The following is a 26,020-nucleotide window of genomic DNA, read 5'->3' as shown; positions in this document are numbered from 1 at the left end:
GCCAAGGCGAGAGGATAGAACTGTGAGGGACACAACAGGTGGAGAGTCAGATGGAGAGAAAAGGGCCCAATTGAACCTGGGAAGGTCAGTCAGAGAGGAAGGAGGTCAACCAGTCCAGAGCCAGGTCTGTGATGCCAAGGGTATCACAGAGCCAATTTATAAGGGTGGCATGATTGGCTGTATCAACAGCAGAGGAACGGTCCAGAAGGATAAGAACAGGAGGAGGGTTGGAATCAAGATTAGAGAGCAAGTCTTCAGAGGTGTTCAGGAGTGCAGTTTCTGTGCCTCTGGCTGCTCTGAAGCCAGACTGAATCTGTTGGTTGTCTCCATGACCATCAGTGTGGTGAATACGGTGGGAGATGGCCAGCTTCTCCAAGAGTTTGCCAAATAATGAGGTAATGCAGATATAGCCTTAGTAAGCCGGATAGGAGGGGTCGGCAGAAGTCTTTTTGAAGAGAGGGTGCACAAGGGAGTGCTTGAGGAGCAGCAGGAAGGATCCAGAAGTCAAAGGAGTGATTGGCTTCCTTGCTCCAGCATCGCAGATTTCTGCAATGTTGTCCTTGATTGTTCTGGAGGAGAAGGGGAGCACCTTTTCGGATGAGACTTTCACAGAGTGTACTTGTCTAGAGGCCTCATCAGGTGATATGGGAGAGAAAGAGGAGAGGGGGAGGCGCGAGGAGAGGAGGAGGTAAGAGGAGAGGAGGAGCCAAGAGGAGAGGAGGAGGCAAGGGGAGAGGGGGGCCAAGGGAGGCCTGAGAGCGTTTGAGGGAGAATGGAGTGGTTAAGAGGAGAGTGAGGACAGGATGTCCTTAGTTTTAGTAATGAAGTGAGGCCAGTGAAGTGCAGAGGGCCAGGGAAGACAGAGGAGAAATGGAGACTGCAGTAGGATTGGCGAGTTCCTTGCAGATATTGTAATGTTCAGCCATGTTGTTAGTGGCTCTAGTGATGCAGACTTGTATATAGGCCTTCTTCGAGCAGATGGATAGTCTGTATTGCCTTTGGAGCAGGCGCAAGGCCAGTCTGTCACAGGATGTGCTCGAAGCCTGCCACTGTCCGCTCAGCAGCTCTGTACTTCATTTCAGAAAAACCAGGTCGAGGTCATACCATGTGTTGCGCTTGGAAGCAGGCTTCATGCGGATCCGCATGATGGGGACAAGGCTGTCCATAGTGTTGGCAATGAAGAGTTGAAGGTTAGTAAGAGCTGTGTCCATGTGAGAGTCAGTGGCAGGAGTGTGAAGGGGAATTAAGGTGGCAGCAAAAGCAGCAATTTACACTCGCTTCATTGGGCGAATGACAACGAAGGAGACTGGCAGTGCGGGCGGGGGCTTAGGACCCGGGTGGTCCAGGTGAGAGGACAGAACAGCATGATCAGACCAGGAGAGAGGTGTAGTGAGAGGGTTGGAGATGGGGATGAGATGAGAGCATCCACAGTGTGTCCGGCTGAGTGAGGCGAACTGAAGGAAAGAATAGAGAGGGAAAGAGTCAGAGGCCACATCAGGGGAGTCAAGGTGAATATTGAAATCTCTGAGGAGGAGGTGGAGGCCAGAAGAGAAGAGGTGAGGTCAGACCACTTAGAGGAAGAGGGAGACTGGACCATGGGTCCTGTAGATGGTGACCAGAGTCAACGAGAGGATAGGAGAGACACCAAGCCTGCAGACGAGGCATTTGAAGGAGGAGTACGACTGAGTGGGTATGATAGTAGCAGGGGCCAATTTGGGAAATATCAGGGCCACTCCGCCCTTGGACCAGTTAGGCCTGGGCTTAGAGAGGATCTTGTAGCCTTCCGAGAAGAAAGCATCAACACTTGTGACAGAGCTGGCCATGAGCCATGTCTCAGTGAGAGCGAGGACATCGAGGTTGAGGTCTTGAAGGAGGTGGCAGATGCCAGAGGAGTGTTTAACGGCAGAGCGAGAGTTAAGGGTAGGTAAGTGGAGCTGGTTGCCACTTTTCCAAGGTCTTCCGAGGCGGGGTACAGGAATGTGGTACACCTGTCAGAAGGGGGAGAGGGGTGGCAGAAGGAGGAATGTCAGGAGAAGGGAAGAAGCTGATGCCAGACGGAAGACACCGGTTAGGCGGAGGGGGTTGGCCTGAGAACCCTGGACCATGACAGTGCCATTCAGGTAGACATTAATGATGGCATATTTCCCTTTCTCTAAGACCAATAGGACCAATGGGTGCCACCATTAATGGGTTAGGAAGAAAAAGGGGAGAGCAGTGTCCAAATGGGGATCCAATGTTCCAGAGAGGGAATAATAAACAGGATGTCACCGACAGTAAGAAGCATTGACAAAGGTTGTCAGTGATGGGCAGGCCTGGCTGGAGATGGAGCCTGGTCATGAGCCGTTCACAAGATGGAATAATTTTGATATTAGTGGGAGGTTGTTCCAGTGGAATGGGACAAATAAGTGCAAGGAGCCGATGCATGAGTAGGCACAGGCAGGGCCTGGGACAGAGAGGTTGAGGAGGGAGAAGAAAGGGAGATTTGAAAAGGGAGGGCACAGTGTGTTCAGTCTGAATCGGGAGACGGGCAAGGTGGCATTTTGAGTCATAAGGTTCTTTATTGGAACACCCAAAACCTATACTCTGCCTCAGTTTCATGGCCCTATTTCCAAAGAAAAGAAAGAAGTCTAAAGGAGTGCTTGTCGGGATCTCCTACAAAGTTGTAACGCTCACCTGATTCTCGCAGAGGCGCCGGTCTTGACTGGGCGACTACCGTATCTTCAAAGGTGATGTGTAGCACCCGGTTGGCTCTTTGGGCTGGACCTCTGTGCACTGTATGCCTGACGTGTAGAGTAAGATGTCTGCAGATAGAAAATATGGGGTTAATGAACTGGGGTTATTGGGGTGTCCCTATCTCTTTCCTCTTCTCCTCTCCTGTAGACCCCCAAAGGTTAACGCTCTCACCTTAGGTAAGTGAATGCCGAGCTCTCCATCTGCCTCGGGGCAGGGTGCTGTAACCAGTTTCTTCACTGGATAGGTAGCGCAGGCCTCTTGACTTCAGAGGACTGCTGTCCGTCGTTTACTGCACGAACGGTAAGTTTCGAGTCATTCAAATGTCTTTAAAGTCTTTAGTAATGATGTCTCTTGTTTTGCAGGGTTCCGGCGATGGCGGATGACGGGCTGAAGTGAGTTGAAGATGGAGCCCGTGTGATGAATAGAAGCGCCTGGAAGCACGTAAGTAAGCGCTTGTTGCCTGCTTCACTATGCGCTCTAACTGTCTTTTTATTTTGCAGGGCGAGTTCGGAGCGGCTGCAGGGTGCCGGAATACCCACTGGATTAGATGTGGAAAGGAGTAATGGCACGTGAGTATTAAAGTTCCCCAATGTCTTTAAACGCACCTTGTTTTGTCTTTCAGATGCGGGATGCAGCGCCGAAGGCCTCCGGAGCGTACGAAGAGTAGGTAAGCCTTTGCCTTTCAGATGCCGGAATGCTAACCTGTTCTTTCTTGTCTTTATAGGTGTTGCTGAAGACTGGATTCAGGATGGTAAGCCTTTGCCTTTCAGATGCCGGAATGCTAACCTGTTCTTTCTTGTCTTTATAGGTGTTGCTGAAGACTGGATTCAGGATGGTAAGCCTTTTCCCTTAGGCCCAGGACCGGATGCAGAAGACACGATGAGCGTTCTGCTGCAGAGGTTGCAGAATAACGCAAAGCAAGATTCATCCACCGGGTGTGGTTTAAATAGCCTCCTGTAGTGCTTAGGTGTCTCCTTCCACAGCCACGCCTAAGTAAGAAAAGAGTTCCTGGTAAGAAAAGAGTTCCTGCCTTCCAGAAGAGTTCCAGTGTTCTGAATCTAGGGAGTGGCTCCAGCCCCACCCAACAGGAAAAGTAGTTCCAAACAGAAGAGGATCAGAGGCTCAACTGGCAGGCAAGTAAGCAGCATGGTCTGCTGAAGGTAAGTCCACCCAAGCATTATGAGCCCGGCGCTTCCAGCGCTGGGACTGGGCATATTTATGAGCCTGGTGCCACTGGCGCCAGGACTGGGTCCAAAAGGTCCCAATTGGGACTGGTTGGCACTCGGAACCTGGGTTATGGATCTGCTTCCAAGGGAGTTGGGAAAACCCTGACCTTTTGGAAGCAGAGATCATGACAAAAGTAAAAACATTCCACCATCCAGAAAATCTATTCCAACCTGATAACTGTCACTACCACTGTGAACACAAAAAGCCTAACTTTAACAAACGTAGAATAAGAGCCTCTGCTCAAAAGTAAACAATGGTGGCCGGTTTCCGATCCTGTCATGATATTTCTTTATCAAAACAAAGGGGCTCCTTGCCCCGTGGAACAGTAGACCCAATGTCTCTTCAAGCTTTCCCTCCTTGTAGTTATGTGTCAGTCTTAAATCAAAACAAAGGGGACCCTTGCATCATAGCACAATTCAAAACAAAAGAACAAGTGTCTCTTCATGGTTTCCCTCCTTGGGGGTGCCTGTCCATCTTAGAGTAGTCTCTTTCTCTGTCGTTTGGCAGTTACTTTTTTCCAGTCTCTTGTTTTCTTCTACCATTGGGAACCGCCTGGTTCTAAAGTCCACACCAGGTGTTTTTCTTACTTTCTCCATCAAGGAACTTTGTTGTACTCTCTCCAGTGATTCATCTCCTGGGTTTTCCCTCTCCTTGAGGCCTCTGGTCTCACTCCTACCTTGTGGTTTAGTATCTGTCAACTAAACCTGAAGCCTGGTTTCTTTCACCCAGTCTTGGGATCAGATGTATCTCTCCCCTCCTTGGGGTCTGATTCCTGTCACCCCACCTTGAGGTTTCCAATGCTCTCATCCCACCTTGGGGTCTGGTCTCTCTTAACTGGTTGCTTTGATAAATCCAGAGATTTCCTCCCGTCTCTCCCAACAGGAAGCCGCCACTTTTGGACTAGGGAGGTGAGCCCACTAAGCTTACACCCCCTAGGGGACAGGGCAAGCAAGATCCAACTGGGGGTAACGCATCCCCCTTAGCGGACAGGCAATCGCTAGAGAGGGATGTGTTATCTTCCCTTGTCTCTAGAATCCCACAAATGTGTTGGCTAAATGGGAATTGTCATATGTAATGAGTTTTCAAGGCATATACCCAAGGGTGGAGTGGTTTCGGACTCTCTTCAGGCACTGAACGCAAATCAACTCAGAGAACCCAGAAGAGAAGAAGCCATCCACGCTGTTGGAAGACTAGGGAGAGGCCCGTGGAGCCACACGGTAAAGCCTTCCTAGGAGGCTTGGCTTGGTGCAAGGAGACTGGACCAGATGTGGTGCTTGGAAATGTGGAAGAGCCCACGGAAGACTTGGCTGATGAGTCACAGCAGGGAGAGGCATATCTGGCGCAGGCTGCACAGCAGAATGAGCTTAAATCGCAGCACCGAGAGGCGCTGTGGAGTGGGCGCTGACAACCTACCAGGCTGTGGCTGGTAAAAGAGCATCCGCTCCAACAAAGCTAAATGATGACTGGATGAAACCCTGAACGAGAGGAACTACCACAAGACTGGGTAAGAGCAAAACAGATCGGAAGTGGAGTAAGAAACAAACCCTGGAAGGGGGTGAAATGACCCAAAGACGGGGTGAGAGTGAAACGAACCAGAAGCGGGCTGAGAAGCGCTCCCCGAAAGGGGTTGAGATAGAAACAACCCCAAGATGCGGTGAGAGCTAAATGACCAGAAGTGTGGTGAGAGGCAGACCCAGAGTGGGGGAGAGGAACAAGCCCAAGACAGGGTGAAAGCTGAATGACCTCAAGATGGGGTGAGCACACCACAACCCCAAGGCATTATAAACCGCAAACGAACCGCTAACAAGGGCGGAGAGGACATTGTGGGAATCTGTCAAATACAAACCCAGAAGAGAGCAAGCAACCGGATTTACCAAGATCAAGGGCATCAGACACCCAAACTGATACAAAGTATATGACAGTACTAAAATCCAAGAAAACAAGAGCAAAGAAAGGATACTGAATTAAAGAGGGGAGGTGAGAAAAGAATTTAGTTGGCTGAACAATGGGGCTTTGAAGAAAAGGCAAGAACAGAGAGTCAGGAACCAGCCACCATTCAGTCTTTGAGCCAAGAAGCCATTGTTTGTTTTTTCATGTGTGTTTCTTTTCTGTATTAGTGGTAAGGACCGGAATCAAGATGGTATTTTGTATGGCTGGTCTGTTAAAAAATTATCCTTTCTGTTCCTAATCATCTAGGCCCTATCCTAAAGGATAGAAAGATATGAAAAAGAGTGCTTGTCAGCATGTCCAAGAAGAAGAAGTTACTTTCTTACCTGGTATCGTTCTTTGATGGGATGTTCCTCCGACGTATTCCACATCTTTGACATTGATTACCACATCTGTGCTGCTTCGGAAAGCTTTTTCGGCGTAGGCGTCCTGCGTCGATGACATCGATATGCTCCCTCGCGGACCTCCTCCGACGGTCGACATCACCGGATGTTATATGTAGGACGCACAACGCCCGTAGCCGCAGTTGTAGTTTTTTTCCCCAGAACGTGTGGCACCAATCTCCTGCCAGTACTACAGAAAGCCTTGCGGAAACGGAAGCTGCAATCGCATAAGAAATTCTGTAGAGGGGCAGGTAGGGAGGGTACAATGTGGAATATACGTCGGAGGACATCCCATCGAAAGAACATCACCAGGTAAGAAAGTAACTTGTTCTTCAAGGGGATTGTGTCCTCCAACGTATTCTGCATCTTTGACAGACTCCCAAAGCAGTACCAACGTAAGGAGGTGGGAAAAGAATTTAGAATTTTTTAGAATGCCCAATCAAATTGCAGAATAGAGGATTGCCTTACCAAAGGCCAAATCTTGCCGATGGATAGAGTCGAGGGAATAATGTTTCACAAAAGTATGGACAGAGGCCCATGTTGCTGCTTCGCAAATATTGTGAATCGGAACACCCCTCTGTAGTGCAGTGGAGGCTGCCATACCCCTAGTAGAATGAGCCCGTAAGACTACTGGAGGGTCCTTTCCCGCCAACTGATAACACTCACAGATCGTTAAAATGATCCATCTAGACATGGTCTGCTTGAAAACAGCCTGACCTAAACGCCTTCCTGCGTAACCAATAAAGAGCTGATCGTCCTCTCTGACCCAGGACATGCATGAGAGATAGAAACTCAAAGCTCTCCTAGGGTCCAACCTATGGAGCCTCTCCTCTTCTTTACCCGGATGTGGAGGAGGATAGAATGCCGGAAGAATTACCTTCTGGATTAGATGGAATTCCGACACAACCTTCGGAAGAAAGGAAGGCTGTACCCTAAGTACAACCCTGTCCTTATGGAACACAGCAAAGGGTGGTTTGGCAGAAAGTGCCTGCAACTCACTAACTCTGCATGTGGAAGTAACTGCAACTAAAAATACAGTTTTAAAGTACAACAGTCTCAATGGACAAGAATGTAAGGGCTCAAACGGAGCTCCCATTAGGAACTTTAAAACCAAATTCAAATCCCATCCCGGCACCTGGAAAGGCGACAATGGAAACACATGACTTAGCCCTTGAAACTGAGATATCAAAGGGATTTTAAAATAAGAACATTCCTCAGACGAGCACTTAAATATGAACAGCGCCGCCAGGTAACCCTTAATGGTACCCACATGCAGGCCCTTGTGGGCTAAAGAAAGCAAAAAAGACAAAACCAAAGGAATGGAACATTGGAAAGGATCCACATTCTGTACCCTGCATCAGTCGCAGAACTTCCTCCAACAGCAACGGTACAGGGATTTCGTTGTGGGCCTTCTGGCCAAAAGCAACACCTCCATCACGTCTTCAGGGAGGTCCCAATCCTTATAGCTCAGCCTTTCAGATATCAAGCATGAGGCTGAGAGACTTGACCTCTGGATGGAGAACTCGACCCCCCTCCCAAGAGAGCAGATCGTCTCGATAGGGAAGACGACGTGGATGGCAGATGGACATGTCTAGAAGGTCCGAGTACCATGCTCTACTGGCCCATGCCGGAGCAATGAGGATCATCCGGGAACTGAACCTCTGCAACCTTCGCAACACCTGTGGACTGACGGGGACTGGAGGGAATGCGTACAGCAGTGGGAATGACCACTCCACTATGAACGCGTCCCCCAAGGCTGCTCCTGGAGGAAATTCCCACAAGCAGAATCTCTCGCACTTCCGGTTGACACTGGTGGTGAAGAGATCCACTTGTGGGGTCCCCCAAAGGGTGAAGATTTCCAAAAGAACTTCCTGAGCCAGCTCCCACTCATGAGAGACCGTGCTCTGCCTGCTCAGAGATCGAAATGTCCTGCTTGATTGCCCAGAACCAGAGCTGCATCGCCTCCCTGCACAGTGCGAGTGACCCTGCCCCACCCCCTTTTTGTTGAGGTAGTGCATGGCCACTGTATTGTCCATCATAATCAGGACATTCTTCCCCCACACAGACGGCAGAAAAGCCTTCAGGGCTAGCTTACAGCCTGCAGCTCTAACAGATTGATGTGGAGTCTGGACTCCGACGGAGACCAACGACCGCTGGTTGTCGCTCGTTGGCATGAGCTCCCCAATCCGTGAGGGATGCGTCCATCACGATCATCACCTCCGGCCATAGTTTCCAAAACGGAGCCCCTTTGAACAGATTTCCTTCGATGGCCCACCACAGAAGGTCCTGGGAGACCAAGAGCGGAATCTGAATGGGGTCCGACATCCTGCTGGAGAACTGCAACCACTGCATCTTGAGTGCCCACTGCAGAGATCTCATCCGCAGCCTGGCCTCCGACACCAGTAAAATGCAGGATGCCATGAGGCCGAGCAATCTCAAGAACTCGAAAGCCGGGAGACTCTGGGCACGTTGAAATTTGTCCACCATCTGCAGAATGTGGTGAGCTCTCACCTGGGGAGGCGAACACTGCCACAGGGATGTGCTAGCACTGCCCCGATGTACTGGAGCCGCTGGGTAGGTGTCACATGAGACTTCTTTAAGTTGAGGGAGAAGCCCAGCTTGTGAAGTGAGTGGCAGGTGACGTACAGATGATCCAGGACTTGCTCGGGAGAGCGTGACCTGATCAACCAATCTTCTAGGTAGGGGTAGACGTGAAGCCCCCCCTTTCCTGCGATGCCCTGCCACCACCACCATCAGCTAGGTGAAGACCCTCGGGCAGAGGTCAAACCGAACGGCAGGACCCGAAACTGAAAATGCGAGTCGCCAGCCGCGAACCTCAGGTACTTCCTGTGCTTGGGATGAATCGGCACATGAAAGTAAGCATCCTTGAGGTCGAGAGACAGCAACCAATCCTGAAGTTGAAGGGCCTCGAGGACTTGAGAAAGAGTAACCATCTTGAACTTGTCCTTCCTGAGGAGCTTGTTCAAACCACGCAAGTCCATGATGGGTCTCAATCCTCTGTCATTTTTCGGGATCAAAAAATATGGGGAATACCATCCCTTGTTCCTCGCTGCTACAAGTACCAGTTCTGTGGCACCTTGCTCCAGCAGGGATAGGATTTACTGTGCAAGGAGCGGATCCGGATGCTTCAAAGAGAGCTTCCCCGGTGGATTGTCGTGAGGCCTCTGCCGGAAAGGAAGACAGTAGCCGTGGGCTATGATCTCCAGAACCCACACATCTGAAGTAATGGCACGTCATTCTACAAGATGCTGCACCAGCCTTCCCCCAACCGGCGAACCATGGGACATGGCCTCATGACTGAGCGGAAGCGGCTGCGGCAGTGCCAGAGGGCAAGGAGGCAACTGCCCAAGCAGCTTTGGCACCTCGAGTACCTTGCTTTTCACCTCTGGTACTCCTACGGTGGCCCCTTTGACTGGCAGCTCCCCTCGATCTACCAAAGGAAGAGTAGTAGCGAAAGGAGCCTCCCCTCCATTGCTGACCCCCTAGGCCGAAAAGGTGGAGGTTGACACACTGCAGCGCTCAAGGACTTCACTGCCGCTTTGGAGGTTTGCAACCTCTGAAGGATCTATTCAGCCTTGCTGCCAAAAAGATGGACACCATAAAAGGGCATGTTGAGAAGCCGGGACTGTACATCAGGAGAAAACCCCGACTTCCGCAACCACGCAAACCTGCGCATCACAGTGTTCACCGCCATGGACCGGCTGACACATCCTGCACATCTAGACCTGACTGAACGGTTTCACACATGGCATCCTTGCCATCCTGAATGAGGACAAAAAAACCATTCCGTTCCTCCCCTTCGGGAATATCTTCAGCCGCCAACGACAATTCCACAGTGCGCATGAATCTTGCAAGGGCACAAACTGAGTTGGCTGTTTGTAAAGCCATACCCCCAGAAGAAAATACCTTCTTCGCCCAACCATCAAAGCGTTTGTCGTCCCTATCAGGAGGGATTGTACGGTATGCAGCCTGCTTTGCTGGGGCCGTAGCCGCCTGCACCACCAAACTCTCCAGAGTAGGATGCATAGACAAGTAGCAGGGGTCACCACTGGATGGGCAGTATTTTTTTCAGCAACGACTTATTCACTGCCCGGAGACTCTCCGGAGCAGTCCAAGCCACCTCCACCCTTCTTTGTAACGCCATCTGAAATGGCAACACCGGGTCAGCTGTGGACTCTGATCCAAGATATGTCAGGTCATCCTGCAGAAAATCCACAGGTGGAGTAGACCACCCCAGATACTCCGTCACCCTTGACATGAGGCGCCTGTACGAGGAGTCAGCATGAATACCAGGCTCAGGCCTGCCAAACTCAAACTCTGGGGAGGTATCAAGACCACTGGCGTCATGTAAAGATTGTCGAAGGTCTTCCAATTGGCTATGACCAGACAACAGGTCATGGGGAACCTCAGGAGGCACCACCCCCTCTTCCTCAGACCCTTCCTCTACCTCAGAAATGTACTCCAAGGGTTGGAACAAGTCCACCCTGGGAGGAGGAACAGGGTATGGGTCAAACACAGGCCGCACAGACTTGCTGAGCGCCTTTCTCAGAGCTTCCACAGCTCTCTGGGGGACCTCCCGCAAGTTCTCATCAAAAGGCATCGAGGGTGCCGATGGGAGTGGCGCCGACGTCGATCGAGGCGCTGACGACTTGGACAACGGCGTTGAGGCCGAACCCCCAAGCGTGTCCTTCGACGGTCTCGGCACCGATGGCGTCGACGATTTCCTCGGAGCCTCAAGCAAGTCCCTCAACAGACATGGCGCTGATGGCCTCACAGGCTCCAACGGTCTCAATGGCGTCGAGGACTGGGACCTGGAGGGGGCATGGTGGCGATCATCCTTGTCCGATTAGGACCTCAACGGTTCCCGATGATCGCGCCGACTGCCCGAGGCCGAAGGCATGCGAGCGGTGGCCCTAGCACATTCCTTTCCGGCTTCTCTCGAAGGCGCGGATGGAACGGTGCCCTGCGATTCGTAAATGGGCATCATCTGCTGGCGGAATTCCTCCCATTCAGCCGGCGACGAGTGTTTCGTGGGACAAGCCACCCGCCGTCTGGCAGAGTCCTCTGACGAGGACAGGGAAAGTGACCGGTGACGCCGCTTCCGTGAATGCCTCAAAGAGGCAGAGGAATGGCGGGACCCACTCCTGGAACGAGACCCCCTGCACTTACCCCGACGCGGAGAGTCGCCTCTCGAATCGTTGGTCGAAAGTCCAGCGGATTTCGATTTACGGAGTTAAGAAACCCTACCTACCGACAACTTCTTCCGTTCCCGCAAAGCCTTCGACGTCAAAGACTGGCATTCATCGCAGTCATCGGTGGCATGGCTCTCGCCGAGGCACCAGAGGCAGACGTCGTGCGGGTCCGTAAGAGACATCTTGGAACTGCAGTCCCGACACTTCTTGAAGCCCGACTTCGGGGTAGCAGAAGACGAAGACATATTTCTCAAACAACAAAAGAAGCGATTCCACAAGAGAGAACCAAGGCGTGCCGAGATTTCATTCATCCATATTAAGTTTATTCGGAAGCAAATTATCCATAAACCATACACAAAATAGAACTGCATAGTAATACAAAATCCAATTCAACATTTCCGCTGAGATTTCAAAGCGAACACGTTTGCGGAAAAAACAGAACTGAGGCTACAGGCATCGTGCGTCCTACATATAACATCCGGTGACGTCGACTGTCGGAGGAGGTCCTCGAGGGAGCGTATCGACGTCCTCAACGCAGGACGCCTACTCTGAAAAAGTTTTCCGAAGCAGCACAGCTGTGGTAATCAATGTCAAAGATGTGGAATACGTCGGAGGACACAATCCCCTCGAAAATACCCTTCTGTCTGCTGATTGTGACTTACCATATTACTCTCACATGCCTTGGGTTCTTGGAACTCGCTCTGTGACCCCACCTTGGGGTTTCATTTACCTTTCCCAGCTTACGGTCTTGGGCCTCTCCAGCCACCTTGTGGTTTTAGTGCTCTCTCCCCACTTAGGAGTTTGCAGTCTCTCACCCCGGCTTGGGGGTTGGCTGGTGTTTCTGCTTTTCTCCCGATTCCCCTGAACAACAGCACATCTTCTGTCTCTGTGCGGTGCTCCTTGTGGCTAGCAGTAGGCCGATGCAGGTTTCCTCCTCTGTCTCTTTCCAGAATTCCGTATCTTACAGAGTGGATGCTCACTTTCCACTGTCTTTCGACATGGCTACTGGTTGCACCCCTCGCTCACCACTTAGGTGTTCTCCACTGCTTGGGGGTCTCATGAGCCAGGCTTCTCCAGTGGGTGTCTTGGCAGGGTTGCCAAGTGTCAATGGGCTTGACCACGGTTTGACCCACCATGGGCTGGCTTTTCCTTCCTCTTTGTAGCTCTGTGTGCTACTCTTCTCTCATGCAGCAATGCTGACTGGGTCTTTATCTTCTACACAACAACATGGTGGGTCTATTCTTCGTTTTGTCTTCTTTGGTATAGGGTCAGAAACCATACCAGTCATTAGTGTAGGAAGTTGCAGGTTATTATACAGTTCAACTCTCAACTCCCATATAAACAACACACTATTAGTTTCCTGAGACAAGGGAGGATAACATCCCTGTTTAGGGATTGCCTGTCCTCTACTGGGCTGGCAGAGTCACCACTAGTGGGATCCTGCTTGTCCTGTGCCTTAGGGGTAAGCTTAATGGGCTCACCTCCCTAGTCCCAAAGGGGGTGGCTCCCCCTTGGGGAGAGGGGACGAATTCCCTGTATTCATCACAATAGATATATTCAATCAGCAAGGTGGGGGCCAAGACCATGAATGATTTGAACACAAGAAAAAGGACTTAAGAGAGTGATTGCGCATTGAAAGACAGCCATCCTGGCGGCGGTGTGCTGGGGTGGGGAATTGGGTTAGGTTGTAGATGGTGAGAGTATCAAATGCTAAGACAACGTAGGAAAGAGAAGGAGTAGAGTTTGCGCAGTAATTGAGTTTACTGCGCACAGGATTGGACCTTTTTAGATGAGTGGTGATTGAGGTGGGGCAAATCTTTCAAATGTTGAGGATGTTAACTCTCACAGCTATAGCAGTAGCCATAGTAAACTGTTGGGAGTCCAAGGATGCTGTCAAATAGGACCCCACTCTTGTGAGGCTGGGGGGAGGACAGGTGGGATTCGCACAGAAGGCAGCGAGAAAGTGATTTCTGTCTTTGAAGAGTTCAGCATCCGGAAGGGTAATGCCAGATAGTGGCAGATGGTTGTGAGGCAGCTGGTGATGTTTTTAGAGATATCAGGGGTAAAGGATGAAAAGAAGATGATTACACCACCTCCCTGGATAAGCCCATCACCTCCTTCGGTGTCATCAGCAAAGAGGTGTCAGTGAAAGAGTGTTAAGAGGAGTGTTTCAAGGCACAAGGAGTTGGACAGCAGTGTAAAGGAGGAGGATGGTAAAGTCGGAGAAGGAAGTGGCACAGACAATATGATCTTGCTGCTAAAAAGGCCAATCATTTTTTTGGAGAGTCAAGAGGAATGGTAAGAGGTCAGTGTGTAGTGCAGTGAGTCATGGAGAAGATCCAGGTTTCAGTAATGGAGCTTAGAGTGTTTGGGTTGCTGGATGTTGAATTTGTTGCTGGATGCTGAATTGGTCAGTGATGAAAAATGTCTGCCTCTGTGTCCTCATCCTAGACCTCAAACTACAATAAAAAGAGGACAAGGGAGAGGTTGAAGGAGTGTCTAACAGGATACATTGGTTAAGAGTGGGTATGCATCGGAGAGATGAGCGGCAAGGGTGGAAGAGGAATAGAGTATAGGAATCGGCAGATGCGGGAAGTTTGGGGAAGCGGTGGGAGAGAGCAGGGAGGCAGGAACAGGTCATGTGAGGGGCGCAGCCTGATATCAGCCCTATTGCGCTAGGCCATTGATTGCATTGAATTGTATTGAATTGTTACTTATTGGGAAATTGCTGAAAATTCGCAACTGCATTTACTGCATTACCAATTGTACCAACTGCTGAAAACCTATTCCTGATTTTTGGATTCATAAGCAGACTCCATTGAAAATCTTGTAGTTTGCTAAACAGACCGCGTACACACGCTGCAATCTATAAAACAGTGTATTTTGTAACGGCATGCACTAAGTTCCATTAGTGCACTTCCTACGCTATACTGGGCTGTGTCTGGTTGCGTGAACTCACAGGAGCTTAAACTGACACAGGACAGAATAGCAGGATTTCTATCTGCACTAACCATCTGACAGACAGGACTACATTGACTAGAAGCCCCGGCTGGCTATTTAGAGAAACGTCAGGCTTCAGCGCCAGAGCTTCTAAAGCCAAGCCGGTCTTCGCCGGTCCTGCCTGCCTCCTGTTTAAGGTGATCTTCTGTTTCCTCCTGAAGAGTTGTTTGTACATTTCCTAGGGAACGGGCCACGTGAGGGGTGCAGCCTACTATCAGCCATATTGCGCTAGGCCATTGATTGCATTGAATTGTATTGAATTGTTACTTATTGGGAAATTGCTGAAAATTCGCAACTGCATTTACGGCATTACCAATTGTACCAACTGCTGCAAACCTATCCCTGATTTTTGGATTCGTAGGCAGACTCCATTGAAAATCTTGAAAATGTTGTAGTTTGCTAAACCGACCGCATACACATGCTGCGATCTATAAAACAGTGCGTTTTTTAACAGTGCGCGTTAGGCTCCATTAGTGCACTTCTTACGCTATATACTGGGCTGTGTCTGGTTGTGTGAGCTCACAGGAGCACAAGAACCTGACACAGGACAGGACAGCAGGATTTCTATCTGTACTAACCATCTGACAGACAGGACTACATTGACCAGAAGCCGCAGCTGGCTATTTAGAGAAACGTCAGGCGCTTCAGCGCCGGTGCTTCTAAAGCCAAAGCGCTCTTTGCCTGTCCGCGCCAACCACGGCGTCTGGTGCAGGACGCGCTGCCCATGAGAGCCCAGACCATCTGCAACACCACTACCGGTAACCATGGGGCTGCTCCCTATAGACAAATTGATTCTAGATCTACACAATTACCATTGTATGAATCTGGCCAGAATAGCTACTGAAACAGATACAGATCGAATTAGTCAAGCCCAAACTCCCGTTAAGGAAGCTCTTGCAACCAAAAGACTCCGCAAAAAAGATAAAACAGATTACAACTCTGCAGCACTGTACCGTAAGTCAAACAAACCCCAAACCTGAACTAAAGATCTGTTGACTTAATACCCGCTCCCTAAACAAGCATGCTCAATACATACATGATACGATAATCGATGAGAAAATAGGTATTCTATGTATCACTGAAACATGGCTCAAAGAGCCTATTGGCCCCACATGCGATATCGCCATCCCCGGAGGTTACGCCATTTTCTACTCTAACAGAGAAGAGGAAGGGAGGTGGCTTAGCAGTAATTGCGAGACACTATTCATCTGTTTCCTATTAGCATAACATGCATTGATAGAGAAATTCTGCACCTAAAACACTGCCCTACAGACAATAGTATCATAAATATAATCGTAGCTTACAGGCCACCTACCACCATCCTGGAATTTAACGAGGATATTACTCACTAACTAAATATGCTTAAAGGACCCAATACGGCCACAATAATACTGGGTGACTTTAATCGATGGTATGGTGATCCTAAAGACAAAGTCAATGTTGTTCAAAAGTTTCTGTAGGTTAATAGTTTCTTTAAGGTGTCGAACCACAAACCTACGATGGACAACGGACACCTATTAGACTGGGTCGCCACAAACAATCTTGACTCACGAGACTACAAGACCGAACCCTGTATATGGTCAGATCACTATAGTGTCACCTGTTTCATCACTCTGCCACTGCCGAAACCCAAAATCCCCAACTGCCCGATTAAAGTGGCACATTGGTTGTTTTTGATTTTATCCAGGCATTGCTCTAATTGGTTCCTATCTATATTTAAGTTCCAAAGTGAGAAATATACAGGCGACTCCCAACTGACAAACCTACTTTGCCACCTTGAGAAGTTGGCGGACAAGAAGGCACCTCCACAAATCAAGCTAATTAGATCAACCTTAAAAAAAAAACAATGGATCTCGAGAGAACTTATAGAACTAAAAAGGGCAAAAAGAAAAAGAGAAAATGAATGGCATAGAAACCCCTGTCTCGCTAATAAGGCATCATGGAAGGATAGCGAGAAAACCTACAAAAATATGATAGAGGCTAAAAAGAACTTCTATAATGAACAGATCACTACAGCAGCAAACTCCACCAGCAAGGTGTTTAATATCCTGAAATCAGCGGAAAAAGCCCACAGCTATCACTCCCCCCTTCTCACCTACTCAAGAAGAGTGTGATGCAACCCAGAACGCCTTCTTTGATAAAATCACCAAAGCTAGGGACTTAATAACAAACTGCCAAACTAGCAAAAAGACGACAGCAGCAATGCCGATTCCAACATATAGAAACATTCAAGTTCGCAGAAATTACCATCCCCGATATGATAAAGGTGCTCGCTTCTATGAAGCCTACCACCTGTGCAGAAAATATACTCGCACCCAAAATAATATTACACAACTCTGACATCTTTGCCCCATCTTGACGAAAATCATCAACGCCTCATTCAGAGACCAGATAGTACCAGAAGCCATCAAAGGGTCTTGGTAACGCCACTGGTTAAGAAACCTAACCTCGACCAAAGAGACCCTAACAATCTTAGGCCCATTACGAACTGTAATTTAATTTTAAAGATTATGGACAGGATAGCCACTATGCAACTTCAGGCTCACGTTGAAGCATCAAACTCCTTACATCACCAACAATCAGGATTCCGTCCAGCCCATAGCACTGAGACAGCCATGCTGGACCTACAAACTAAAATGCTTAGCATTATAGACAACGGGAAGGCCGGCCTACTTATTCGTCTTGGTCTAAGTGCAGCATTTGACTTGCTGGATCACAACCTACTCAAGACAGCTCTAGAGAAAACCACCAACTACACAGAAGAAGCGATCGGCTGGATAATGTCCGTTTAAAAAAAAGATAGGATGTGTAGGGTTCCCTTGGGGGATAAGTTCTCTTTGGAAAAAGAAATTCTATGTGGTGTCCTGTCAAATTCTGGGGCCAGTGTGTCACCATTACTATTCAATCTTTATCTGAGATACCTCTATTTAGTCCTCGACCATATCAACACTTTCTTCACCAACTATGCTGATGATACTCAGCTGGTGATTGAACTGAGTGGGGATTTCCAGAAAGTTAGCGATCAGTTTACCATGGTCTACAATACCATAGAACAATGGATGGATTCTAATTGGATGTGCCTCAATGGCAAAAATACAGAGTTTATGGTATTTGGCTCCTTTTAAGCCAGAGCGAAATTACCAACAACATACAGCTAATTCCTGATGAAAGACACACAAATGCAAGTCTTGACCAAGGTGAAACCCCTTGGAATGATGCTTGAAGCCTCCTTGGGGACTGAAGCTCGAGCTCAATACATGATAAAACCTGTGTGCATAATACCTTAGATTATTAAAAGCCATTAGGCCCTATCTATCAGGGGACAACTGTCCCACCATTGCAAGGGCGACCATATGGTTATGCCTGGACTATGGCAACGCACTCATTCTGGGATCTAACAAACAATGCCTCCACAGCTATCAGATTGTTCAGAACAGCGCTGTAAGGATCATCAAGCATAAAACTAGATCTCAGCATATCAGTGACTCCAGAAGGGAGCTAAGCTGGTTGAAAATAAATCGAAGACAGGGTCCGCTTTAAGGCCTTACCACTGGCGCACAGATGTATCTATAGAAATGTACCAAAATACAGCTATATGTACCCAGCAGAAAGTTTAGATCCACCAACCAAGGCAAGATCATAGTGGCCGCAGACAAACTTAAATGCGGTATGGCAAGATCCTTCCCCATACTAGTTGCAGGCCTTTGGAATAAACTCCTAACCATATCAGATTGGAACCCAACTACATGTGATTTACAAATTAGTGAAAACCCACATTTTCAACTAACCCCACACTGCAGGTTTCCTGTTTGATTCTGTCTGCTGTCCGTGCCACCACTGTCTTTCTCATGTATCCCCCATGTTCATGTCTCTGCGCCCCGAGGCTTGCGAGCTACCGGCGCATTACAAATTAATAAAATAAGTGTAGACTGTGCACAAGGTGTATTGAAAGGACAGTGAGGAGATCAAGGCTGCTGAACATGCCCATTCGGCTTATTCATTATGGGGGTGTAGGGTCTTGTACTTGCTCTCATCTATAGCCTGGAGAGGAACTAGCAGCCGTTTGAAGCATCAATGTGTGTGTGTGCAATTACATAGCTCTAAACCTTTCGTGGCCCTTTGGTGGGTGAAAACACCTGATTTTGTATTTGGCGTGTGAAAGCCCATTGATTCCTATGGGTGTGTAGGGAGCTTGGCGGGTGCGAGAGCTGCCTAAGTGGTGGATGACACCCGCCAAAGGAGTGTGAGTTGAGTTGAGAGATATGAATTCAATGCTAGCTTGTTGCAGGGCAGCTGGTATACATTTTATAGCAGATACTCCATATAAGAAAGGCTCCCACTTGATGTGGCAATGGACCATACTAATCTGGCTAGGAATGCAAAGGAGTGTAAATAAGACAATGCTGCTGGTCCTTCTGACCACCTGGTGTTCATAATTAGACTATGCTTTCTGAATTGTTGACGGCACAGGGCTTCGGTAGCCAGGAGGACCTTGCCCAGAAGGTTTGCATAAGCAGTAATCTCACCTTGGTAATGCTCTGGCATAGGTATGTGCAGTTAAGCATTCACCTCATTTAGAAGGGCTTGAATTTGAGAAAGGTAGAATAATATGACATAGCTAACGGCACCACCCAGAAGGGCAGGCTATTAACAATGCCTTGTTATATATTAGTGAGTTCAGCTCTGTGTGTGTGTGTTTGTTTATTTATATGTATTGCGCTCCAGACCAGAAGGTATCAGCGCGCAGAGGATACAGGGAAATTCGAAGCTTGGTTACACAAGTAAATAAAGTATACATTACACATACACATATGTGTGAGTCCGTTCATGTGTGGTGGTAACAAACCAGTATTATCTTAAACGCCTCCATTTTCGAATATCCCCAGGTTTATTTCAATCAGTTCTTCCAATGCACCCCATGCCATAAATACCCCTTGGGACCCCTACCTCTAATTAGGCCAGTGGTATTCAAACTGTGGGTCGCGACCCCCTAGGGGTCCGCGGGTGCATCCCAGGGGGGCCCTGAGAGCTCAGCATGAAAAAAGATTTTTTTTTTCTTTTTTTTTTTTAGATTGGAAGAAATGGGCAGGGGTGGCCCACATGGGCGGGCTGAAGCATGAAACTGTCTCAGGCAACAATGAAAAAGTGGCCCACAGTTGTAAATGGATATTCATTCCTTTAGTCACAGACTGGGCCTCATTACTACTATGGCGGACCAGTAACAACGGTGCTGGTAAACTACCGGCACCGTTGCTACCGTTCCGCCATAGTAAGAGTTGTGCTCGTGGGTGCTTGACAGCCCCCGCCAGGTCTGACCTCAGCTCGTCGGATGCACCAGCACCGTTATTAACGGTGCCGGTGCATCCGAGCTCCCCATTCCCATTTGAGCCATATGGGGCTCAAATGGGAATGGGGATCTACCGGCACCTTCGAAAGGGCAATTATCATGTCCGCCTAACTCGGCATGACCTAGTAATTGCCCATTCGCGGGTGCCAGACCCGGATGCAACTCCAGTGGCAGCCGTGCCGGTTTTACCGGCACAGCTACCGCCAGAGTAGTTATGAAGCCCACTGTTTCAATAGTACCCAAAGGGGTGCTTTGTGTTAAAATGTAAGTAAATTGTGATATATTCAGCAACAATGGTCAACATTACTAACTGCATAGTTAAGTAACTCATCAAAATGGTCCACATTGGCCAAAATGGTGGCCCATTTTGATTGGCCCAAACTAGCATTTTACATTTTTGGTACAGGCATTGCCCTATAGGCCTGTCCGAGCCTGGCGGCTCATCCATAATGGCAAGAGGCGCCCACCCAGTGGCCCCTCACCCATTATGGAGGAGCTAAGGAGCCAGCCCAGTGAAACAGTGAGCACTCCCTCAGCTGCTTTATCCAGCTAATGGAGTGCTCCTGGGCTGGCTGAACTGTCAAAGGGAAACACTGTTTCCCTTTGACAGTTCAGTTTAGTTCCCCAGCCGCACATGCTCACTGAGCCATGCAAGTGCTGGGGCGTTTTGCTTCGCCAGCATTGCATAGCTCATTGGAAATGCTGGCTGGGGCACTGCATGTCTGTATGTCCGAGGGGGAGCTCCTGCGCCTCCTCGCACATACGGACAGAGCAGCTGGAGCAGGCCGTTTCAGCACCCACACACAGGCCAATGCAGAAGGTACGTTTATGTTCATTGTTTTTATTTAAACATGTGTATGGATGCGTTATGAGTGAGTGTATGGTGATGGATGCTCATGTGAATGATAGAGTGATTGCTGTATGAATGTGCAGCGCCTTGCATATACACATAATCATGTTCATTGTGTTAGGACCAGTGGGGCCCAGGGGACAGGGATGGTATCTTTTTACCGGACATCTATCATTCAAAACCCTCTGCCTTGTCCACAAGGCTTTCTGGGGCCTGGGTCCAAAATACCTTCAGCTATTCCTCCGCAAATACCTCCCCTCTCGAGCTCTTCACTCCTCTACCTCCAACTCCCTCAGGGTCAGTCGTTTATCAAAGAAACGAGCTGGGGGTAGATCTCCGTCTTCGGCTGGGGCCTCCCTCTGGAACAGCGCCCTGCCACTCTAAAACTTGAGGAGAACCATCTTTCTTCCTGCACTTATCAGACCTACCCTGTCTGCTGCCTTAAACGTAGCACTTGCAAATTGCTGGCTGCACTACCACTGTTTGTTGCCTTTATTATTTATTTATTGTTATTTATCTGTTTCTCCTCTGCTTCGCACTTTCCACTTCTCCCCCCTTCCATGCACTTTTCCCCTCACACTTGCGCGTTCTCAATGTCACTGGGCCTAGTAAGATCGCTGTTTTATTCTCCTCTGTTCCCCTCCCTTGCCTTGTCACGCTCTGAAACACTTGTGTACGAGCGCGATAGAAATAAAATATCAATGCCTGCCCCCTGGACTCCCAGCAACAATTGCAAACTGTTTGGCTATTTACCCATTTTTTTTTAAAAGTATGCTCTACAATGCAACATTTTAACCTATTATTTAAAAAAAAATTCACAGGGGGAAACCCCCCCCGAACCTCCCCTTAATGCCCCTCCACTTAAAAAAGATTCACCAGCCGCCACTGGCCCTCAGACTGTGTTGGGAACGGGATGGGGGAACCGAGGGACTATGGTGGGAGCACAATGGGCGGGAACCATGGGATAGTGATGGGAGCAGAGTGGGGAGAGCCCTGGGTGTGTGATGGGGTGGGGAGAGACCAGCGACTGGGTAGGAGTGGGATGAGGGAGCCCAGCGACTTTGATGGGAGCAGGTGACGGCGCGCAATATATACTGTCCATTTGGCATTTCTGGGGGGTCCCGACCTGCCCAAATTTTGCTCAGGGGGCCCCTTGCCAAAAAAGTTTGAAGACCACTGAATTAGGCGGTACTCTAAAAGTATGCGCTATTTACACTGCCATTGGTTTTTATGGTTGCCTCCATACCTGTAATGTGTCCTGAAGTATCCAAAACGGATAGCTGGCTGCAGTTGTCGCATTCAAAATGTCTACCGTTTTTGACCAATCAGAACTATTATAGAAGAATACGAGAGTGACAAATTGCCGCATTGTACCACAGCGAACAGCTAGTACAGGACTGGATAGAGAAAGCTGTGCGCGCGCGTGTGCGTGTGTTCGTTCGTTCTTCTTACACGCGCGCACAGTACTTTCTCAATGGACAGGGAAGAGAATGCCTTTGAGCTGGATAATACCCACAATTGCTAGCTATTTGAAAACACGACAAGGGTGCCAGAAAATGGTCTCTGTTGGAAGTCTGCCGTCTAAACCCTTCATCATGCCAGGCATATTTACGAAGTGTGTTTACTGGAACTTCGTAGCACATAAAAAAAAAATAAAGTGGCGTGATGGCGTTGTACAAAGCAAAGAAAATGACCCGCCTTTCAGAGCGTTCTCGCACGGGGCCACATTTTGGGTCGGATAATTGCCTTCTTATGAGCGCTCTGAAGGGTCTCATTAATAGAAATCACCGTCTGAGAGGCACAAGGGAATCACTTCACTCGCCGTGTACCGTAAAATCAAGAAAACAGAACAGTGGCAATACTAGGAAAGGGTTCGATTCTAGCCCCCCTGCGCTCCCTTTCAGATCCCTATATACCCCCCTCCTCCGCCCCCGCAAAGCAGCAAAGTGGTACCAGTGCCTTTAGACCATTTTCGCACCACAACTTATCTCCACGACTCCGCCAGTGCATGAGTATCAATTTAGCAGCTATTACCATTTTGAGGAACTTGTTTTTTTCCCTTTTTTAGACTGGGCTATTACTAAACTAAGTGCATTAGACTACAGATAGGGAATACATTGCAGATGAGGTGGGACACAGCTTGTAGGTGGTTTTTGGTTATTTGCCCACCCATTGACTGCCCATGCTCATGCTAATTCTTATAGCCATTCCCACACTTCGCCTCCCTCTCCCCACCCAAAACACCACCTCATGGGAACTCTTTGAGCTCGCTTTATTCAAGCCTTACCATCAAACCTAGGCAGCCTGGGTTTTTCAAAGCAGTCTTCTGAGAATGAATGACTTAATTGGAGTTGGTGTCATCAAAATGTCTAAACAGGTCTCCCTTCGGCCACTCCATTTATAAGCTCTCTGCATGTCCTTCACTAAAGTCCTATTAAAAACAAGCATTGGCAAAGCCAAACGTTTTGGCTTGTGTATAAGTATTAGGCATTTGCCAGACACTGCTATTAGATGCCCAGGTACTCGCACCACCTTAGCACCTGCTACCATCAATGGCCAGTTAATACCACTAGAGCTGTGCCTGGAAAATAAATGCCTTTCCCATGCCTACACAAAAGCCCAAACTTTTGGCATTGCCAATGCATGTTTTAGTAAATTGTCATTCCAAAAGAAATGCCTCCGTCTGTACTTAAGCTGGCGTGACACACCTAACAAGCGTTTTCTACACAAACATTATAATGAAACAAATTGTTTTACCTAAAAAGCAACGTCCGAATGTTAAATAAAAAAAACAGCTTTTTGCACTTGTGTTTTTGTAATGGTTTTGCGTCTCTTTCCTCCCGCAGATGGCTTGAATCAGTTTGCCTTGACCACTGCAGAGCGCTTTAGAGGGTGCATTCGGGACCTGAAGCTCACCAAAGGCACTGGAAAGCCTCAAGAGATCAACTTCAGCAGGGCCCTGGAGCTCACTGGCGTCCAGCCCATGACCTGCCCATCCGCCTAGCAGCGCCTTCCCGTAACCAAGAAGAGGGCCTTTCCACAGGTTTCCTTGCAGGACAGCAAGCAGGCCTATTAAACGGTGCATGGTGCATATATTGAAACACGTCGGTGTGTGGGAAAATGCCACGTCATGATAACGTAACTGATAAGATTATGCAACAACTAAGAAATATTCCCCATCCACTCAATAAATTTGCCATTCTGCAGCGCACTCTGTTTCTTTTATTACTTCAGCTCCCCTGCCGTTCGTAACGTGCACACAGTGTCCACCGTGTCGGCACACTTGGGATTCACCTGGCACTGGTGTGTACGGGCCTGAGTCTAAATAACGATGATAACTAACAGAAATGCCACCATTCTTTAAATTAAAAAAAAAAGGAAAGCCTGATGAAAGCCAGTAACGCGTTTCATTTTACTTCGGCAAGGCGGCTTTTCAGTGTCTCATTTCTCCAGGCCTAACCAGTGTTCTCTTTAGAGCCAACCCAGTGGAGCTGATGCCGCACCTAGGAATTGTACCGCACACCTTTGCCATTTGCATGGTCTCCTGGCCCCATGCTGGCGCTGGAAGCGAGGGGTTGCTTTGGTTAGTTGGGAGGCGGGAGAACAGGCAAGATTGTGAGAGTGAAGAAATGGAGGGTCAGTCGATAGGGTGGGGGTTCAGGTTTAAGTGCATGGCGTTACTGCAAGTTGTGCTGTGGTGGGAAATGTGTACTTTTGATATTAAAAAAGAAGGGGACTTGTACTCAGAGTTTACGGTGCTGGAAGGTGACGACCCAACCTAAGAGAATGCCATACCAGCTCCTGACTGAAAGCCATTTATTGGTTTGAAAATTGGCAGAGTAAGAAATCAATACCTACAAAAATGTCTGTGTCCGGGGGTTGGTCAATTGAAAGGTGCTTTTTCCACTTTTTGAGTGTTGCCTAAATGCCACTGATTACTGCCACAGATGGCCTCCTTTGGGCTAGCTGCACCCTAGGTCAGGCTCCCCTACTCCCCAGATGGTTATAAGTCAGGAAAAGTGAAAATTAAACTCTATGGTCAATGTCTAGACTGCACTACAGACGAGGGCCTAAAGGCAGCAGCCTTACCTATCTCACTACCTTCGGGAATTACTAATGGCAACCTGCTCTGATGTTCCCCAAGACAATGTCCCTCCCGTCCTCCCTCTGTTGGTCCCTCCCTGCCTCCCCTTTTCACCTGCCTTTCCTCTCCTTTCTCCGATGTTTCTCACTAACCACCTTGCTCTCTCTCGCCCACCTGTTCGCCAACCTTTGGCCTCTACACCAATCTCTTCCACCCTCATTTTCACTTTCACACACACTCACTTCCTCTCGCTCTCTGAACCAATCTCAGCTATTTCCACTGTACTCTCGTTGTCTCCTGGATTTCTCTCCATCACCTGTTTCAGCAGTAACTCTTACAACAGCCACTCCACTCTCTCACGCTTGCTACCCCACACTCGGACAATACCTCACTGCACTTCACACCACGATCTCCAATACATCCTCAGCACACCACGCCACCTTCTGTCCTCCACGTAGTCTCTCAGTCCCCTAACTCAGTCCTCTAACTCTCCTCCTAAACCCACCAGAGCACCCTTCATCCATCCCTGGGGGACACATCTTTTATAGCCAGGCCTCCTCACTCTTTTCTCCCCCTTCCCATTGGTCCCTGTCTGCATCAAATCTCTTTCTTCCTTTTCCCCAGGGGCTGAGTTACAGGGGCCCATACATTTAAAAACCCTCTTGGCCCCGCCCCTTTTCCAATCAAAGGCAATTGTAGGGCTGCTGCACCGAGCCCCGCTTTTCTGGCTGCTCAAGTAAACCTTCCTTCAGTCCTGGGGAGTCAGTGTCCTCGCAGGTAATCTGGATGTGATCGGAAGAGCAAGCCTTGCATTCAGTGTCTGTGCTTCAGCCGACAGAGTTTCACACTCGGGATGAATTGCATTCTGGAGCCAGTGGTTTTACAAGCAACACCACATATTTTTGGCTACATATGAGGGTGAACGGTAGGTGCAGAAGACAGTGGTACCAAGGTTACACAGGCACTGGGACCCTCCCAACTCCCGGGCCCCACCTCTACGGTAGGATCGGCTCTGGCATATGGCCTGGTAGGCCCCCTACCTCAGATTGGGGTGGGTCCCTATCTCCCTAATAGGAACAAGCCCGTGCCATGGAATGCAATAAAAAGCAAGGTTTGTGATAAAAAAAAATAACCAGAGATTTTGCTGAGAAACAGACACTGCCTTCTCCATGATTGGTGGCCAAACCCTGCAACTCGCCACCATGGAGAATCTGTGCATTGCAGGACCACTTGAAA

The 26,020-nt window shown here is 48.8% G+C and overlaps 1 protein-coding gene across 7 annotated transcripts in view; it reads left to right on the top strand.

Moving 5' to 3' along the window:
• The window catches only part of LAMA2 (laminin subunit alpha 2), a 3,027,572-nt gene extending 3,003,661 nt beyond the window's left edge, over window positions 1-23,911 (top strand). For all 7 annotated transcript variants that reach the window (XM_069607473.1, XM_069607470.1, XM_069607476.1 and 4 more), the window contains one exon: window positions 23,547-23,911. In XM_069607473.1, the coding sequence (XP_069463574.1) occupies window positions 23,547-23,704 (158 nt within the window). In that variant the 3' untranslated portion in view covers window positions 23,705-23,911. The remainder of the gene's footprint in view (window positions 1-23,546) is intronic.
• Window positions 23,912-26,020: the final 2,109 nt, after the last annotated feature.

Source organism: Ambystoma mexicanum, chromosome 4q, assembly GCF_040938575.1.
Source record: "Ambystoma mexicanum isolate Mex_15411 chromosome 4q, UKY_AmexF1_1, whole genome shotgun sequence".
Classification (NCBI taxonomy): Eukaryota; Metazoa; Chordata; class Amphibia; order Caudata; family Ambystomatidae; genus Ambystoma; species Ambystoma mexicanum.
This window is presented reverse-complemented; position numbering and strand designations above follow the sequence as displayed.